Raw genomic sequence first — 19,825 nt, 5'->3', positions numbered from 1 at the left:
CGTCTCCATTTGAAATCTAACGGGCATCTCAAACATGCCCCAAACCAAACTTCTTATATCCTCCACACACCTGCTTCTCTGCTTTCTAGTCTCAGTAAATGGTGACACTGTTCATCCAGTGGCTTGAGCCAGAAATCTGGGGGTCATTTGCACATTTCTTATTAGGGACCCTTCTCCCCCACTCAAACCATCAGGAATTCTTGGGGCTGTATTTTCAACATGTACCCTAACCTGAACCACTTCTCCCAATCTCTGCTGCTATCACGGTCTTCCGAGACACCATAACCTCTGGCTGAGACCCAGAGTTTCTAAATTGGGTGTATAAATCCCAGGGAGTACACGACATGACCAGTGAGGTGCAAAAAAGCAAGAAGCTCTACTTACATTTGCTACTTATATCAGTCTTTAAGTTTTTCCGATTTCCTCTATGTTTTAAAATGGTACAAGTTAGGGGCACTTGGGTGGCTCAGGCAATTAAGCGTCCAACTCTTGGTTTTGGCTCAGGTCATCATCTCATGGGTCATGAGATGGAGCCCTGCACTGGGCTCTGCACTCAGTAGGGAGTCTGCTTGAGATGTCCTCTCTCCTTCTCCCTCTGCCCCTCCCCCAACTGGCACATGTCCTCTCGCTCCCTCTCAAATAAATAAATAAATCTTTAAAAATAAAATAAAATGGTACAAGTTATATTCATTGTGGTAGAAGCCTCTAGTGGTCCCCATACCCAATCTCCCCATTTTCCTTTGGTAATAGAACCCCTGTGTTTTAAGTAGGTGCATGGCCAGCCAGCTAAGGAGGACATTTCCCAGCCTCCCCCAGTGGCCATGGCCGTGAACTCAGTCTGGCCAAGTTGCTGGCACTGGAAGTGATGCATGCCACACTGGGTGGATCTTTAAAGGGAAGGACTGTGCTCTCTCCTCTCTCTTCCCACTTGCTTTGAGGCAAAAAGAGATATGAACCCCTGTTTGACTCCAGAGAGCACAATTTTTTTTTTAAGATTTTATTTATTTATTTGACAGAGAAAGACACAGCAAGAGCGGGAACACGAGCAGGAGGAGTGGGAGAGGGAGAAGCAGGCTTTCTGCTGAGCAGGGAGCCCGATGCAGGACCCCAGATATAGGTCTCCTATGTCAGCACGACTCTGGGATTTATTAATTTATTTTTAAAGATTTTATTTATTTATCTGACAGACAGAGCACGCACAGGTAGGTGGAGCAGCGGGCAGAGGCAGAAGGAGAAGCAGGCTCCCCGCTGAGTGGGGAGCCCGAGGTGGGGCTCGATCCCAGGACCCCGGGATCACGACCTGAGATGAAGTTAAGACACTTAACCCACTGAGCCACCCAGTTGCCCCAGCATCACTCCAGGATTTAGATGACCTAAGAACTACCTAGCAATGTTTCTCAAACTTTCAAAATCTACAATGCAATGTGAACTATTAGTTTGGGGGGGAAATGTAAAAGAAAGATGAATCACCATTATTGCATAACACAGAGAGTTTGTTTGCAAATTAACAATCATCAATGAGAGGGATGTGATCAAGACAATCTTTTCTCAAGGTATCTACAGGGAAGGGCATCTTATTTGGACACTCAATTCTAATGGTAAAGGTTAAATGAAAACCTATGCAAGGGCAAAATGCTGGAAAATCTCTTAAAATATTCCATATAAATCTATAGAGGATCCTCTTCAGAAATTATTTCCTTCAAACATTTGACTCTTGGGGCACAAGAAGCTTTTCAAGATTTCAACTTGCTCGTGCATTCTGCACACAATACCTTCTTTCTCTTGTTGGTTATGTGAATCACACACAGGCCAAAGCCAAAAAAAGCACACTGCTTTTGTTTCTTGTTCCCATGACAAGGCAACTATCTGCTAGCATGCAAACTGCACTTCCACACCTTGGATATGGTATACACCTTGGATGTTATGCAACACCCACTAAGTGGAATTAATAAAGAAGTGTTTGCTCCAAGCGTAACAATTGTCATTGACTTTGCAGCTGGCTTTCAAATCTTCTGGATAATTGTGTGACTTGCACGAAGGGTGCTGCCCTGAGTGGTACCTCTGTGCGTTTGGTCTTTTTTCTGCCTTTAGGGACCAAAACCATCAGTTAAGAACTGGAACTCATTTTGCACTTCATCTGGAAGTATTCGTTTGTTTTACCCAGAAGTCATACTGCTTAGTCTGAAAATGATAAAATGAACTTAAGGCCTCCATGTCATTATCTGAAAATTTTCAGGGTGACCAGGTGGCTCAGTCGGTTAAGCATCTGACTTTGATCTCAGCTCAGGTCTTGATCTCAGGGTGGTGAGTTCAAACCCCATGCTGGGCTCCACCCTGGGCATGGAACCTACTAAGAAAAGGAGAGAGGAGAGAGCAAAGAGGAAAAAGGAGAGAGGAGAAATGAAAGAAAGGGGACAGGAAAGAAAATTTTCAAAAAGGACAGTACATCGGAGACTCAGGGAGAAGGGCTCACTAATCAAATATAATTCAAGGTTTTTTATATTCATTATATTGACTAATTGCCTTTTTCTGTTTCAGTTGCTTGTTCAGAAAAAAACTGATTCACAGCATCACCCTATCGCTGCCCAAGGAGACTCAGAGTCTGTGTTTACCCTTGAGATCGGTTCACTATTTACAACTAGGACATTGTTCTGCACACTAAGGTGTTCACAATTTTCATCTCTTCTTTTATGTTCTAATGACCCACTTTCAGATTACTGATCCTTTTGTCTGTAAACTGGGAATCTAATCTAAAAAAAAAAACCCGATAATAAAAATCGCAAATTACAAAGGTACATGATAGTTAAACAAAATAAAAGGACCACAGCCAAGACAGATTGTCAGGCTATTCATGGAATAGCCTATAGACAAATGTACCTAGTGCACGTTCTTGGAGCGCAAGTGCAGCCTTTAAGAACACAATGGTTATTAAGAACATTACAAAGTACTGTTGTGAATAGTTAGGGGCATGGGCTCCGGAGCCCGATGGCCTGACTTCAAAACCAGGCTCTGCCCCTTACTATCTGTTGACCTGAGGCAGTCAATCACACTAAACTCCCTGTGTCCAGGTTTCTCCCCATAATATAAAGATTGTAGTGACTAGTACCCAACTCATACAGTTGCGGGAAGACTGAATTACTTAACAAACATATGAGAACGGTGCTTGACACAGAAAAGGCTAAGAAATGTTATGTGTATATCTGTAATGCAGTGTCTGTGAAAACCATACCTCATTTTACATTTCAGACTTGTGAAATGCAAGTCAGCATCTCTGGTTTGAAACTCCCGAACCACTCACGGTCTCTGGACCCCACCTATACAGAGTATCCCCGCCATGACACACTGGGCTGTTTACTCACTGTTTGGGACACAGGTTGCTAAAGCAAGCGATGATGTCTGTTTGGACAATGGGTTGCTAACAATACACTGTATTTCCTGTGAGAGATCATTTTTCTTCTTAATCAACACTTCAGACGGATCGGAGCTACTTTCACACAGTGCTGAAAAGCAATTCCATGAGTAGTTTAAAAATTCTGTGTGGTTGTAAGATTCCGGGATCCCGCAATGGACTGTAATGTCTTCAGCAGTCGAGGTGCAATTTAGTGTTGGAGATGGAAGAGGATCTGGATAAAAGAAATGTAGTATTTAGTACAGGAAAGAGTGACATTTAGGCTCATCGTCTACAAAGGTATGAAGAGCTCCCAACTTCCTTATGAGCTGGAAAAGACAAGCAGACCACCTCCTTGAGCACCCAGGGGAGAGAACTCTCTCTTCTTCTGGGTCAGATCTACCTGCTCAAGTTCAGAATATACGCAGGCACCAAATCCCTTATCCTCGATTCAGAAAGCCAAGAGTTTCCACAGGATAGCAACAAAGTCACTTAGCTCCAAATCCTCATCTGAGTTGACATGAGGATTTAACAGTTTTTATTTTTCTCACTTACCTCATTTTTATTTTTATTTCTTTATTTTTTAAGTAAGCTCTACACCCAACGTGGGGCTTGAACTCATGATCAAGAGTTGTGTGCTCGACTGACTGAGCCAGCCAGATGCTCCCTATTTTTCTCACTTACTTAAAATATTCATTATCCTCTTGTACTGAAAATATTCTCGTGCTTGAGTATAAGGTGGTTCCCCCAAAACTAAGTGGGCTGCTTCTTAACATATGTAGAGGAAATAGTTTATACTACCTTTCTGAAATCTAAAAATGTTGAATTCCAGAAGATATCTGACTTACAATGTTGGCAAAGCATGCGACAGAACCATGCCGAGAGCGGGTTCTGCTAATAGGCAGAGGAGGGGATGGCAGCTGTCACAGACCTGTCAGTCTAGAGGCCTCAGGCCCAGTCTTTCTCTCGCAAGTGCCCCCTATTGGCTACAGCAGCCTGAACCTGCAAGGACGGGTTAAGAACCACAATGCTAGTTTATCCCATTAGACATTCGTGCATTCGTTCACTCATATGCCTTTCTTGCATCTCTACTTTGCGTCAACAACTAACCATAAGACATTTGAGAAAACATGTACACATCTAGGGACTCTCCAGAAAATGGTCATGGTAGCATTTGGGTAATAAAATTTCAATGCTTTATGAACATCTACAAAAAAGCAAATTAAAGCAAAGTAACGTTCATCGAGATGCTATAATACTATGCTGCTATTTAAAACAATATTTCCTAAGGCAAAGGAATGCTTATAATCTAATTATTAATCTAAAATAATCTAAAAACTGAAAACATTCAACTCTTTCCCCCCATCTTCTCTAGACTTCTTTCGCACTCAGTTAAGTAACACACCTGGTTAGAGACCTGAGTCACCCATGACTTCCTTTTCTGCTTGGGACTTCTTCAGCTGTTAGGTTTAATCTAGTTCACATAACTTGTTACATGTTGCCTGAAAGCAAGCAATGGAAACCTTTCTCCAAATTAACTTGTAAGCAACAGACCAATAGCTTTCAAAAGAGTAAGGAGTTGCTCCTCTTGACTCAAAGTTAGCAAGCCCGGAACCCTCCTCTCTAAGCCTCCTCAGGTCCATCCTGCCTACCACACACCCACAGCAGCCCCAGGAAGCACCTCCCAGCAGCCCCGAGTTGCTCTGTGCACTTGAGAAATGGAATTGATGGTTCTAGATTCTGCCCGTACCTATGCCTGCCTCTGCAACTAAGCTGGGTGTTTCTCAGGGGCCTGAAACTGAGCTTTCTAGGTCCTTGGAGATGTTCCACAGAAGCATTTCTCAAATATCAATGGGCACGAGAAATCACCAAGGGTGTGTATTAAAAATACAGATTCCTGGGCCCCACCACCCCAGACGATTCTGATGTGGATGCTCCATGTGTTCTGTCACAGATTCTAGTTTAGTGATCTAGTTTGGCCAACGTCTAGCATTTCGTTCAACACTTTCTGAACTCAACAGAGCTGCCTCATGAGACCCCTCGGACTGTACATCTTTGGAGGGTAAGACTAGATACTCCTCACCTCTTACCCACGGCGCCTGACCCAACACAAGGCGCACAGGTGGCTCCTCAGTAAGGAGAATGTATGTTGGACAGAGGGAGGGATGGGTGGATAGATGGATAAATTCAGGGAGACGGTTTCAAATTATTCTCTCCACTGTATAAAAGGCAAACTCTTCAATCGGCTCCCCTCTGAAAAGGAAGGGTGAGGTGGCCAGGAGCCTGGACTCAGGAGCCTGACTGCCTGGGTTCACACCGCAGCGTTACCAGGAAGAGCCACGTGCCCTCGGCCAAGTTACTGAATCCCTCTGTGGCTAGGTTTCCTCTCCTGTACAATAGGGCAACAAACAGTGCCTCCCCTCCACGGTGGAGGTGAGGATGAAAGGAGGTGATATGGGTAATAACTGTCATAGGGATTAACACGCACTGCCTGGCACAGTCACTTCAGCTGCAACAGAGCACATGGCAAGAAGGCAAGGCCCCCCACAAGCGTGCGTTACACAACCAGGAGTTGGGAGGTGTGGGCTTCCGCTCTATGTAACCTTGGCCCACAGCTCTTGCGGTAGATTAAGAAATCATCCAGCCCGGGCCTCTTGTTCTACAGATGGAGAGACCCATTGCTAAATCTGTCTCGTTTTCACCTGTCAGATGGAATGTAATACTCTACAAGACTGGAAAGGTCTAGTGGAGGATGAACATAATTTGAAAGGGCCTACGTGGAAGAGCTAGTATAATTTTCCGTGTTTTTGGAGCTCATTTAACTATCCAAAAGCTCTTTCTGGGGGTCTCACTACCGCACGGTTGCCAGAGAGTCAATCTGGAAGAGCCTGTCCCGCTCACAGGAAAGTATGCAAACCTTCCTGCAGCATCTGGCTCAGAGCTTCTACAACTCAGATCTTTGTGTCTAGAATCCTCATATTCTCTCACTGCCCATGGGACTTCCCACAGCGATGTAACAAGTATTAGTTACATCTCTACCTTAAGCAGCATGAAACTGGCAGGAAATGTACTTACTTCATCCTTAAGACAACTTAGTCAATTTACAATGAATGAATTCAGCACACTACTCTGTAAGATTGAGAACTGCTTACATAGATCTGACGATATTTGTGTATTTCTCTTAACTTTAATAAAAAGTCATACCACTTCAGACCATTTAAGGATAGAGTAGTTAATTCTACTTATATGAACATCAACATCTTCAATGCAACTAACAAGAGAAAGAACTAAAAAACATCGATGGTGGAAATTTGAAGGGGATTTTGAGGGAAGAAGGAAACCAAATACCAATTTACACACAGAAGGAAGTAGATGGCCTAAAACTGAGGGGGTGCCAGGAAATCCCCCTGTCTAAAATATCCTTTCTGAAAATCTCCCATTAGGCCTGGGGTCTCCGGAAGATCACCAAGTCACTTAGGTATTAACATACCCCGAAGGAAGTAGGCCTTCCTCATTTCAAAAAAAAAAAAGAAGTATGACCAATCATTTTGTCATTCAGGTGTGAAATCCTGAGTCATCTTATGTCTTTTTATAACCAAAATCTAAATCGCTTGACTCTTTCTTAGAAGTATCTTCTTTCTTTCCTTTCCCAACATCTACTAGCAACACCTGTCCCCCTAGAAGATCACAGTAGCTTCCAACCTGGTGTCCCCTCTGTCTAATCCACCATCACTACTGATTAATCGTCTGAAAATAGAGTTCATCAAGTTACTTCTTTGCTCCAGTATCGGATCCAGTGGCTCCCCACCGTCACAGGCTAAAATCCAGACTCTCAAGCCAGGACTTGAGGTCCCACATTTAATGCTGCCCAGATCAGTGCCTCCTGATCAAAATTCACTTCCTCTGGACTCTGCTGCTCGGTGGGCCTTTGCTAACTAGGCTTCCTAAGGGCTGTTCAGTTGGTCTGACTCCTGAAATCAAGCACCTTGGTTGAGCGACCATGCAATTTTAAAAATCAAATTACTCTTAAACACTTCATCAAGTTTGAAAAAGATAAACGTATTCAAAAGTTTGAACTCAGTTTTACAAACTCTACAAAAGGGCTCTTAAAATGTATTCCATTGTTATCTAAATTTGAAATCAATCGTTTCAGTTGCTGGCTCTATAAACAGCCAGATCCCCAACCTGCACGTTTTAAAAAGTCTGCCTCTCCAAAGGCAACCACTGGTTCTTCTAATGGGATGCCTGCACACCTTAACAAGCCTCACTCTTCTAAATGGAGTTGATCATCTTCTGGACAAACCAGCCACCCAGTCTGAGAGCCCCCATTTCTGTCAACTGCACCTCTGACCTCCCAGTCACCTGGTTCAATTGCTTTCATTGCTATAATAAATATTTATTGAATGCCTAGTACCTACTGAAGTCCCTTGCTGGGCTCTGGGGCTACAATGATGAACAAGAGAGAAATTCCCTCTTCTTTCCAATGTCTCCAGCAGACCAGGCAGGTGAACTGGTGAATAACAGCTATTCATCCAGCTCCTCACCCCATCTTGTGCCACTGAGACTGCCTTGAATGGGACTTAGAGCTCAGACCTGAATTTCTACACTGGACTTTCTGCCTCTTCTCCATTCCCTGCAAATGATCGTACACACTTTGCTACGAGTTGGATCTTTCTAGAACACCTCTGGCATAGGGTAGGGAGGGCTAGAATGACACCCTCTTCTAGGAGAAAACAGTGAACCTGGGACCCCACAGAGGTGTGACATGGGTACAGGTTCAGCTGGGAATGCTGGTGGGTAGCACAGAAAAGGCAGCCAAAGTCAAGGGCAACACTAGAATGCCTGAGAACAGAAAGAGGTGATCATGGATGCCAGCTTTCATACAGCCTTGCGCTATCAATCTTAGCTTTAACTCAGAGAGATGGGGCCACTAGAAGGTTCTAAGCTGATGAATGACTTGCTCCAACCTCTGTTTTAAGATCACTCTGGCTGCTTCTGTTTAAAAATAAACTGTGGTCATAAAATATGTAAGTCAAACCTTTACGCTGTACACCTCAAACTTATACAGTGATACAGGTCAATTATGCCTCAATAAAACTGGAAAAAAATGAAATGTAATTAAATTTGTAAACAACACAAAATGCCTCCTGTAAGGGGCAATGGTAGAAGCTGGGTGCCCAACTAGGCGGCTGCTGCAGTCCTCCAGATGAGGATAAAGGAGCCTTGGATCAGCCCCAGAGGAAGTGGTGAGAAGTGGTCAGATGCTGTAAAACCAGCAAAATTTCCTGGTGGGATAAACACAGTGTTCGACAGAAAGAGGAAGAGAAACATGGTGTCAGGATGACATCAAGGTTTTAGCCTGAGCAACCAAAAAGAAGGCCCTGCCATTAACCAAGCTAGGGGAAAGATTTGGGGAGGAACGGGATTTAAGGGAAAGTTGATGAGCTCACTTTGGAACCTGTGATTTGAGAGGCCCATCAGATAGATATCCGAGTGAAATACAGAGGAAGCGGTCAGAAACACACATAAGGAGCTCAGTGGGGCTCCAGGTGAGAGCTCTCAATCTGCATTATCAGCATCAAAACAATATTTAAAACCCGAACCCAGAACGAGCTCACCCAGCTGGGTGTGAATGTACACAGAGAAGGGTGGCTCAAGCCTTCAAGTCTCCAATGCTTGCAGGTTGGCAAGATGAGGGAACCAGCCAAGGAAGCTGAGAAGGAAGAGTTAGTGAGCTAAAAGAAAACCGGAATAGGGTGGTGTCCTGGATGCCAAGAGGAGGTTGTGTTTCAGAGGAGAGAGTGATCAGCTATGTCAGATGCTGCTGAGTGGCCAAGAAAGATGTGGTGGAGAGAGCATGAATGGATCACTGCCTTCATTAATGAGGAGATCAAGAGTTCTGGTACAGTGATGGGATGAAAGCCTGTTTGGGGTGGGTTAAAAGTAAACAGGAGAAAAGGAGTTAGAAAGCAAACACGGACAACCCTTCAGGGAGATTTTCTACAAACTCAAGATGGCAAGTGGTAGCTGGAGGGGTGGAGGGGGCATCAGAGGGCTCCCGGTGCTGGCATGAATGTCTGACAGCATACTGCGTGCTGGTAGGGTCGGGCTGGCAGCCCACGGAGGACACCGCTGCTGGAACAGAGCAAGGGCACCGACTAGAGCAATGTCCCCAAGGGCAGTGGCAGGGAGGCAGGGCTCGGGGCACAGCAGAGGGCTTGGTCCTCCGTGAGCAGGGTACCCATGCTCAAGGGCAGGTAGGCAGAAAGGCTAAGGGTGACAGCCTGTGGAAATTCTCCTCCGAGTGCTTCTCTTCCTCAGTGAAACAAGAAGCGAAGCTTTCAGCTGAGGAGTGGCTTTGGAGAAGAGGGTCTTCAAGGCTTGAGGAGAGGAAGGATAATTGCTAGGACACTGGGGGACATGTTGGACTTGACTGAGGCAAGCGACCAGAAGCTTCACGTGTGGGGCTCTGTGGGGCGATGAGTTTCTCGGCAGCCACAGTGTGTGAGCGCAGAACAGGCAGCACAATGGACTGGACCTGGTTGCACAGGCCAGAGGAGTATGGCCCATTTAAAAAGGAGCAAGGATGGTGCACCTGGGTGGCTCAGGTCATGATCCTGGGGTCCTGGGATCGAGCCCTATGTCAAGCTCCAGGGAGCCTGCTTCTCCCTCTCCCTCTGCCCCTGCTTGTGCTCTCTCTCTCTCTCGCTCTTTCTCTCACATAAATAAATAAAATCGTTAAAAAGTAATTTAAAAAATGAAATTAAAAAAATTAAAAGGAGCAAGGAAACTAAGCAAGTCTTCCAATGTGTGAGCCGTGAGTGAGCATATTCGGGGCTGCCTAAGGAGGACAGGGGGCCATGCAAGGTGAAGGGGTGGCAGATTTGGCAGAGCAGGGGACATCTGGCATGACATAGTGGAGGGCTTAGAATGAGTGGTAATAGACATGTACCTCTGAAACAAATAATACATTATATGTTTAAAAAAAAAAAAGAAGAAGCTAGTAGGAAGGGAAGAATGAAGGGGAGTAAGTCAGAGGGGGAGACAAACCATGAGAGACTATGGACTCTGAGAAACAAACTGAGGGTTCTAGAGGGGAGGGGGTGGGGGGATGGGTTAGCCTGGTGATGGGTATTAAGGAGGGCACGTACTGCATGGATCACTGGGTGTTATACGCAAACAATGAATCATGGATCACTTCATCAAAAACTAATCATGTAATGTACGGTGACTAACATAACATAATAAAATAAAATTTAAAAAAAATAAATAGAATGAATGGTAATGACAACTTCTAGGTTCTATCCATGGGGAAAGGTGGGGGAGGTGGATGGAAGACAAGACCATCACAGGTGAGATCAGGGACTCAGAAGCCAGGATATTAGAATTATATATTTAAATATTGTAATCACTAAGAATTATAACAGCAGGAACATCAGAAACAGCAAAAGTGAGCCAGGCATTCCAGTGATCCAGAAACGTTGGGATATATCCACAGGCCTATAGATGACAAGGAGAATGACCTGGAAGTATCGATGGGAAGTGTGGAGGAACCTGGACTCTATCTCCAGTTTCTGTGTAAAGTGATACAGGGGAGAAAAAAATCCACCTGCTGGGGTGCGGTGCAGGTGCAAGCAGGCACTCTAATTTCTAGAGCATCATCTCTCAGTGGAGCTCAAAGAGTTTTGAGTTCACTGCTGCCCCTATATCCCTTTCCAGAATATTCCTAGCAAGACAAGAGATGCCGCTGGCAGCAGCTCAGCCCAGCTGGGGTCGCTCCCTCCACCTCGGTCACATCCTCTCCTCACTCAGAGGATGACGAGGGGATGGACACTTGCTCCTCCTATGTGCCTGACAGCCTAAGAGATCGAATTCTCTTATTTCTCAGAAACCGTTCATTTGTGTTCATCTCTGAAAATAGTTGGAAAGTTGCCATTTTAAACAAACCCATTTATGGGATACTCACCAATCACATTCAGAGTAAACAAGATGTCACCAAAGCTCGGAGATTCAAATCTATACTCAGCTTCATCCGATGATGTCAGATTGAAGATGGTAAGGCTTCCTGACGTGGTATCTAAATGAACTCTATCTACAAAAGGTGGGAAAACGTGGACGGAGGAGCCTGCTTCCCATTCAATGACTTTATCCTTACTTTTTGTCCACATGATCTCTGTAACGTGTTCGAAACTTGCTACATAGAAAGTTACGCTCTTGTTCACAATTCCAAACATCCTCTGGGGATCACAGCTGATGGAGTCTAGGAGGGAAAAAGAAATTGGTTAGGAAAACCAACACGACTTTATTGAAAATAGAAAACCATCCTCCAAGATGCTCTTTGGGGGCGAGAAAAGTGAAATTTAGCAGTAAAAATGATTCATTGACTAACTTTTCTCACTAAGCAGATAAACCGCTGATGGCAAACACAGCAAGCAGGACATGTTTGACCGTGCGGAGTTTACTCTCTAATGGGGGCACTGGGGCCCACATAAATGCAAGAAGCGGATTCAACTTCGATGGAGCACCAAGTCCCTGCTAGGGGCTGTGGGCATGGCTGCCAACATGACAGCCAACCAGACAGGTGTCCCTCCAGGCCGTCAAGAAGCCCCACTGTGTAGGGAAGACAAAGCAGGCCCAGGGAGCCACCTCCGTGAGGGCCTTCCCCAGGAAGTCACGCTGACGCACCACAGGAGGCATCACCCAAGGGCTGGGGGAGTGGGGGTGGAGAGGTAATTGTACTGATAGAGGAAGCGGAGCCTCCTCCCCCCCAAAAAAATAAATAAAATAAAGGAAGCCCTGAGTCGAGAAGGAGCTGGGTGTGTTTGAGGAAATAATAAAAGCAGCTCCCCATGGCTAGAGGAAGCGAGCAAGCAGGTCACAGGTGGGGGGTGAGGCTGGAGGGGCAGGTGGGGCCAGATCACAGTGTATGTGAGGGTACTTGGGGATGTCAGGTAAGACATGCTAAGGGTTTGGGATGGATCCTAATGGCAAGGCAAAGCCACAGGACGGCTTTCAACACAAGACCGGCACGACGTCATTTAAGCGTGGACAGCGGTGGCTGGGGCCAGGCATGCAGGCAGGGAAACCAGCAACGAGAGGGTGGCAGACTGCGCAGACCACAGCGGGGTGTGGGTGGAGGGGACAGACAAAAGGGCAGACTTGGAGAGCAGCTTGGGAGAGAAAGCACCGGGGGTTAGTGACTGGAGGTGGCGGGTGAGGGAGAGGGGGTAGTTAACGGTGTCGGTCAGGCATCCTTCTTGGCTGACTGACAGAGGCTATTAGCTGAGATCAGAAACAATGACTGGGAAGCAAGCCAGGTGGGGTGAGACGCAGACTAAGGGCACAGGACTAGGTTCAGTGGCATGGGGAGCGTGGGAGAGCTGGCTCCAATCGTCCCCCCTCGTGAGTCAACCGTTAGCATCTCACCTGGACCCCATTCAGCCAAGCCTGGCTGATCACCTGAAACCCACGTGGTGGGAGTATTTACAGCAAAGGAACTAATGCTTCAGAGAGAGACTCCTGCCTACTCTGCACCAATCCAGTTGTTAAATATTTACTACCACCCCTAGACTGGGATAGTCTCGATACCCCAAAATGGGTTTAAATGCATCTGGTTCCAGACTTGACTTTCTTGTTAAGAGAGAAGAACAGCTGTTAAGGGAAAGACGTTAAAGATAAATTAAAACTTGATGGAAGTTTATGCCTAGCAGCAATCAGGGTAATTGAAAGAGCATGGGGGAAAATCAAAACTATTAAATAGACCAATTGTAGGCAACTGTGTTCAGTAATTTCAAATAAGAAGTAAATACGTCCCATTTGTCTATTGCGAGGATTTCTAGAACCCATCTCCCTTAATTAAGGGGGACTGCCCACAGGAATACACCAGCAGCCCTCGTTGCGGTGCTGATCACGCCCTCTCTTCTCTCACACCTGACCAGAGCACGTGGGAAGGTGGATGAGAGGGGGCAGGATTTGAGGAGTGAGGGTCTATCCACAGCCACTAGCGGAGGCTCGAAATGTCTTGTGAGTGAATGAATGAGTGAATGCATGCATGAACGGCAGTGGGTAGGGTGGTGGGGGAAGAGAAGTAGTAGGAGGTGAACCTTGGCTGCATAAAGATGGATGGCTGCCATCTTCCCAGGGAGAGGTGATGTTTCCTGGGCTTGAGAACAGGAGGACAAAAGAAGTCGGGAATGGAGCTAGTGCTGGTAAGAAGCACGGGAGGGGAAGGGAGAGACCAGTTCCAAAAAATTCAGTTTTGAGCTGGAAGAAACTGTCAAAACCATTTAGTCGAACAACCCCCCATTTCATAGGTGAAGTGACAGGGCACCAAGAAAACTGAAGGGCAAGGTCACTGGATGCCTCCTCGGTGCCAGCAGTGTATTCACGCACCCTCTTCAACGCCTGTCACACACACTGCAGTAGTGGTGCTCACCGCATCACACAGAGTCCCTCGGCAGGCTTACGGCGGCAGAGGGACCAGAACACAGATTTCCTGACTCTGTGCAGCCCCCCGCTCCCTTCAGAGCAGCCTGGTCCTGGTACTCACTCTGGAAATACTCACTGGGCAGTCTGGAAATACTCACTGGGCAGCTCTACGATGTGGGGACTCCCCCCACCCCAGAACAAGACACAGCCCCTGCCCTCTCAGAGCTTACTTTTTGTTAGGGAAGTCAGACTTGGTCCAAATAATTGGGACCAGGGGCGCCTGAGTGGCTCAATCGGTTAAACATCCGCCCTCAGCTCAGGTCGTGATTCCCAGGGTCCTGGGATCGAGCCCCACATTGGGCTCCTTGCTCAGCCGGGAGCCTGCTTCTCCCTCTGCCTCTGCCTGCTCCCCCTGCTTATGCGCGCTATCAAATTAATTAATTAAAACAAATAATTGGACCAACACCCCACTGCAACCGCGCTCAGGGCCACCAAGTAGAACCACAGGGTATCACTATAGAGCACCCACTCGGGGAGCGGATGAGGGGTTAGAGACAGCTTGTGAAGAATGAGGAGCAGTGAGCCCCACTGTCGTTCCCTAAGACAGGGGACGTGGAGGAGAGCCAGGCTGGGGCTGGAAGATCATACTTTCAGTTTGGGACACTGTGTGGGGTCTGTAAGACTGCCAAGTGGAGATGTCCAGTAGGCTGCTGGGTACACAGGTCCGGGGCTCACAGGAGAAGATCCAGACTTGGGGATCATCACATTTGTAGTGGCTACTGTCTAGCATTCCCTTCTCACAGTGAAGTCTTTTCCATTGCACTTCCAAGACTAACCCTGAATGAAGTAAGCTGCTGATAGGATAATCGCCAATGAAAAAGAGGAACAGCAGAAAGGGGAGTGAGTTGTTTCTCAAAGGTCACAAACCGTGAATGAATGAATGAGTGAATGAATGAATTTGCACACAAACAGCAGCAAGGAAAGGAGTCAGCAGTGAGCTGGTTGCTTTGCTGCTATCGGAGTGGTCAGAGAGGATGCCAATTTCCCATGCTAGGGGGCGGAAGGGTAAGTGCCCAGATTCTCAGGCAGATGGGTCCAGGGGAACTCTCAAAAGCCTCCCACACAAGGCTCCCTCAGCTGTAAAATGTAAATCATAACGCCCACCACAAACGATTGTTTTGAGGTTTGAATAAGACTGAGAGTCTTTACACAATGGCCAAAAGGAAGCTGGCTTTCAACAGGGCTTTCCCTCTTTTTCTTGCAGTGAGTCAGGCCACATCAATACCTTGGTTGTATGTGATCCTGCTTCTGTGACCACCGAGTGTGGTGTGAGCTCGCATCATTTACAAACAAATAGAGGGAAAGAAAAAAATGAATTAGTGATTGCCTAAACAGACATTCCATGCTAGCCAGCATTTTTTTAAAATTGTTTTGAAGAATATTGAATGATCTTTTGAAGATAGGAGGGTACCTAATACCAAAAGACAGAGAAATCATGTATCTAAGAACAGCTCCAACTCCAAATATTTTGTTGCAGTGTCCTTGCAAAACATTTTCATCACACCCAATTTTGATAATTCTTCTATGGTTTGAAGTCAGAATTGCAACTCACATATTTTGCAGATGAAGTGTCCTGATTTTTTGACTTAGAAAATATGGTCACCATAACTACTGAGTTAAGGAGGAGGAATTCCCACTCCCAGCCACAAATTCCTCTGCGTGTTTTCAGCTGGCTCCTGGGACTGACGTGGACTGCTATTTTTAGTAAGCAAACACTTGTATAGTACTTACTATCTGTGAGGCACCATTGGAAGAGTTCTACAAATATGCACCCATTGAACCCTCTTAAAAGCCACACGAGGCAGGCGTTATTTTTGACCTTATTTTTTGCAGATGAGGAAACTGAGGTGCACAAAGATTAAGCGACTTGCTAGTGAAGTGGTAAAACTGGATTTGAACTTAGACTGGTCTGACTCCAGAATGCTCATAACCACTATTTCTTATTTGGCCTGCTATGCGGCATATGGCTATTAAAGACGTGACATGATACAGGATTTCTACAGATGTGGTTTCTAGAATGTACTGGGACTACTCTAGTTGAGACTCAAGCATGCCTCTGAAAACTGCAGGTGAGGTACCAAGCTCAGTGGTCCTCAAATCACGGAATGTCAGGGCCTGAGAGGGCCTGAGAGAGCAAGAGTCTGTGGCCCTCATGCCCCTGACTTCATACATGAGGAACTGATGTTTGACTGAGCAAGAAAGTGATAAACCCAAATCCCCAAAATGTGACAACCTGAGTTTTGTGATGGTGGTGTTGCAGTTTGCAAACGACTTCAGATGTGACAAAGGGACCTGGGGCAGGGCTTCATAATCAGAGGCCATGAGAAACAAAGTTGAAGAGAGGGCCTAAGAGTCTGCACTCCTCATGGGTGATGTCAGGTACCATGCGAGATGCGGAAAAGGGACAAGAGAGGCTTGAATGCGGGGACGAAGAAAAGCTGGAGCCAAAAAAAGAAAAGGGAAAGAAAACAGGAACAAAGGGAAGAAGTAACAAGGGAAACCAAACCACAGGAGACACTGCGAAGCCTGAGAGAATGGGGAGATGAAGCATGAACAGAGACCCGCAGTGCAGCCAGCAGAGGCACTGGGAGAGGGCCGGGGAGCTGAGGCGCGGGGGCACTGGCGCGCATGCGCTCCTCTGGAGCAGCGCTCCTCACCTCCCACCCGCGTGAGCGCAGGCAATTTGCAGAACTTCTGATTTTCCAGGAAATGCTGGATGTTCAAATTTTGTGTGAAAACTTCTCATTCTTAAAAGGCGGCAACTGATTCCAATCTGAGTTCAGGCCCCCCCCCCCCCCCCCCGGCCCGGCTAACCCCATGAGGACAAAGACAGGGTGGTGCTTGGTCTCTGCTGTATTCCCGCTGCCTGGCACAGGAAGGGCACTCGATATCAATATTTGGGTGAATTAAGTAACCTAAATACAGCTGGACTATAGTCTGAAAGGCAGGGCTTCCTGACAGAACCACAAAATTTGGCAGTTCCTCCAAACCCTGAGCTTTGCAAGGTCCTAAGCTGCTGTGGAAACTGGTTGATGAATCACCATCACTCAGCGAGGGGACGTGGAAACGTTCAACTGGCACCAAAGAATAAGTGGCCTGGGGACCCCCTGCCCGCCGGTGTGCAGGCGAAACGGTCCCCCTCCCCCAAAGCCGGCCACCAGCACCACAGCCAGACTGGAGGGGCTGCTGGATTCCCACTCCCGTGTCTCCCCCACTGCTGTTCCTTTCAAGACGCTCCCCTTTGTCTCCTGCTTCCCCTTCAGGTTTAACTAGGCGGCGCCTACTACCTGCACCAGGTAAGCCTGGACCCATGCAGGATGTCAGCGCCACATCAAAGGTAATAGGCCGTGTCAGGTCTGAGGAGATGCAATTTGTTTATAGATGTCATTTCTTAGATATGAACAATGTGATTTTAAAGTCTTTTTCTCTGTCTAAAATATCTTCTAAGGATGGCCTGCAGATCTTAGCAGTTAAGATCAAAGTTCATTTGATGAAAAAAATCCCCTAAAAGTTTCAGTACCTGAATATATAAATCTTGGTATTTCCCCCCTATGTTCAACATTCTAACGGTGTTTCAGTTAAAGACTCCTTCAAGCGTGAAGACAGCAGGATCTGGGGGCATTCTGAACCCAAGTGAGCAGATGAGTCTCTTCTCCAGACAGGGGGTTGTGACCACAACCTTTCTCCTCTGTATCATGGCACACCCTCTGTTGACATCTACCTGGAGTGTGAAAGGGGTGGCATTTTGGGAGACAAAGTCTCTCTCTACACACAGACACACATTTACAACACAGAGAAGTGGCCACTCTCCTAAAATGTCTGTTATCAGATAATCTGTCCTGTTAGGTTCACAGATATTGTCAGATTAGTCAGGCCCCATGACCCAGTTTGGGGGTAGGAAATCTGCTCACCAGGTATGTAGATAATAAGGAGGAAATGCAGTCTTTTTACTCAAGGAAGTACAATGCAGCTTGTTTCTTTAACCTAGCTCTTCATAAATCCACTCCAAATGAGCCCTAGGCCAACTCAGCCCAGAAAAAGTCAGGGCGTGGGGTCTGAGAATATGGAGAAGAACATTCCAAAGAACGGGAGCCACCAGGTTACAAAGGTTCAGAAGTTGACCGAGGTCACGCAGAAGACACAGAGCTGGTGTCTGGACACAGGCAGCCAGCTCCGGAGCCTGCACTCTTAGCCAGGAAGTGAGAGGCCTTGGTCTTCCCTTGTCCATTCCATCCTTGCCCAGACTGAGTCAGGTACTTGCGCTGCCATGATTTGCTAAAAACAGGAATCTCCTGCTCTCAGCTACGCCACCACTGCTTCCCTGTCTCTTTGACTTCAGCCTGAAATGGCAGCCACCTGAGTCTTGGCAAGTTGTAAACCCCCTGGCCCCCCAGTCCCTGAAACCCCCCAGAACTTGCCCCACAGGTGCTCTCAGTTGTCAAGCTACTCCTTGCCTCCTGGATGAGCTCATCTGGAATGGAGATATTGGAACTGACCAAATCAATTTCCTTTTGAGCTTTTCTGTCTTCTGTCAGGCTAAAACATTCCCCAAAGCATTACTCCTTGGGCTGACACTTAAAAGCCCTTTTCCTTTCCCTCTCAATCTGTACAGTGAGCCTCAGTAACCACTACCCACACACGACTCCGGAGCACATGAAATGTGGTCTGTCTGAATGGAGGTATGTTCGGACACTGAAGACGGAATGTAAAATCCCGCATTAATATTTTCTATATCAACTCCATGTTGAGATGAAAATATTGTGGCTCTATTAGGTTAAGTAAAATAGATTATCAAAATCATTTTTGCTGGTTTCATACTGTTTCTAATTGTCAGCACTCCTGCAGCCTGTCCTTTCAAGATACCCACACACCATCTTGGTCAAAAGCCCCATTTGTGAGCTCATTAGGCTCAAAAGCCACATGTTCTTGTTGGAGGATATATCTGAGATCTACAGCACGCTTTAGGGAATTGGGTCTTCACTAGAGCTATTTAAGACTGTGAGTCTTTTAAAATCTATTCTCCAACTTCTGATTCAAGGTATTTCTATACACTATTGATCATTCCATTAAGAATTTCTTTATAATCCCTACTATTTTCAGGTTTTTCGGCTCATAGTTAAGAAACTAATTTATGATGACAACAGTCTTATTAGTTTCCTGTGAATCTGAGTTTATTATTTTCTGAATGTGTATATAAAATGGCATTTTTTTTTCTAGTTTTTAACTGTTACAGGGGAAAAATGTTCAAGAAACGACACAGCAGTGAGCCTGGTGGAAATTCAGACACTAATCACAACAGACATTTTGGGGAATATTATGAAAAGGAAGTGAAGTCCCCTAGGACCTGAAACGGGTCTTGAGAACAAGCCTATCAAAGTAATTTGTTTCCCTCAGATAGATACTTGGTCAAGGTCACAAAGGGTAGACCTATGAACTAGGGGTTCCTGGTTGGGGGCATAGAGCAGACGTGAACTTATTGCAGGGATTCTGAGCAAGAGGTCTCCTTAATTCCACTGGTTTCCATCGGAGCCCCAGAGTCCTTGGGCTAAGAGGTCACTGGCATAGGCGCCAGCAGCAGCTGAGAAGGAAAAGAAAGACCAAAGGGCACAAGGGCAAGAAGATTTTTAAAAAGAAAAAGGAAAAAAGGTCAAAGGAGAAGATCCTGTGTCTCTAAGTAAATGGAAGACGTTTTCTTTTGACGCTCGTGGACAGACACTGAAAGCTACCTCCAAAGAAATGCTAAGATATTTCCCAGCACTTTCCTGGGAACAGTCTCAGTATTTTACACTTCCTAGTCAGACCTCAACTCGTCGGAACAAATGGAAAAGGTAGTATCATGGTTTCACTTTCAATCCTGAGACAGAAGGTTTGATTTGTGACTGCAGAGTCTAAGGGCCTGTGTGGTAGCAAAGCTCAATTAGAACTGTTGTATTAGCTCTTTTTAGCAGA

At 46.2% G+C, this 19,825-nt stretch overlaps 1 protein-coding gene across 3 annotated transcripts in view; it reads right to left on the bottom strand.

Annotated features, from left to right (window-relative positions):
- CD58 (CD58 molecule) overlaps positions 1–19,825 on the bottom strand; it is a 77,060-nt gene that overhangs the window by 50,396 nt on the left and 6,839 nt on the right. For all 3 annotated transcript variants that reach the window (XR_015767958.1, XM_028102141.2, XM_028102140.2), the window contains exons 2-3: positions 11,355–11,648; positions 3,360–3,623 (exon numbers count right to left, since the gene is read on the bottom strand). Coding sequence is in view for 2 of the 3 variants with exons in the window: in XM_028102141.2 (XP_027957942.1) it covers positions 3,360–3,623; positions 11,355–11,648 (558 nt within the window). In the remaining variant the exon portion in view is untranslated. The remainder of the gene's footprint in view (positions 1–3,359; positions 3,624–11,354; positions 11,649–19,825) is intronic.

This window comes from Eumetopias jubatus, unplaced genomic scaffold, assembly GCF_037043125.1.
Source record: "Eumetopias jubatus isolate StellerSeaLion01/CBP00866 unplaced genomic scaffold, mEumJub1_p1.0 scaffold_4, whole genome shotgun sequence".
Taxonomy (NCBI): domain Eukaryota; kingdom Metazoa; phylum Chordata; class Mammalia; order Carnivora; family Otariidae; genus Eumetopias; species Eumetopias jubatus.
The sequence above is the reverse complement of the archived record's forward strand: the minus strand, read 5'-3'. Positions and strand labels throughout refer to the sequence as shown.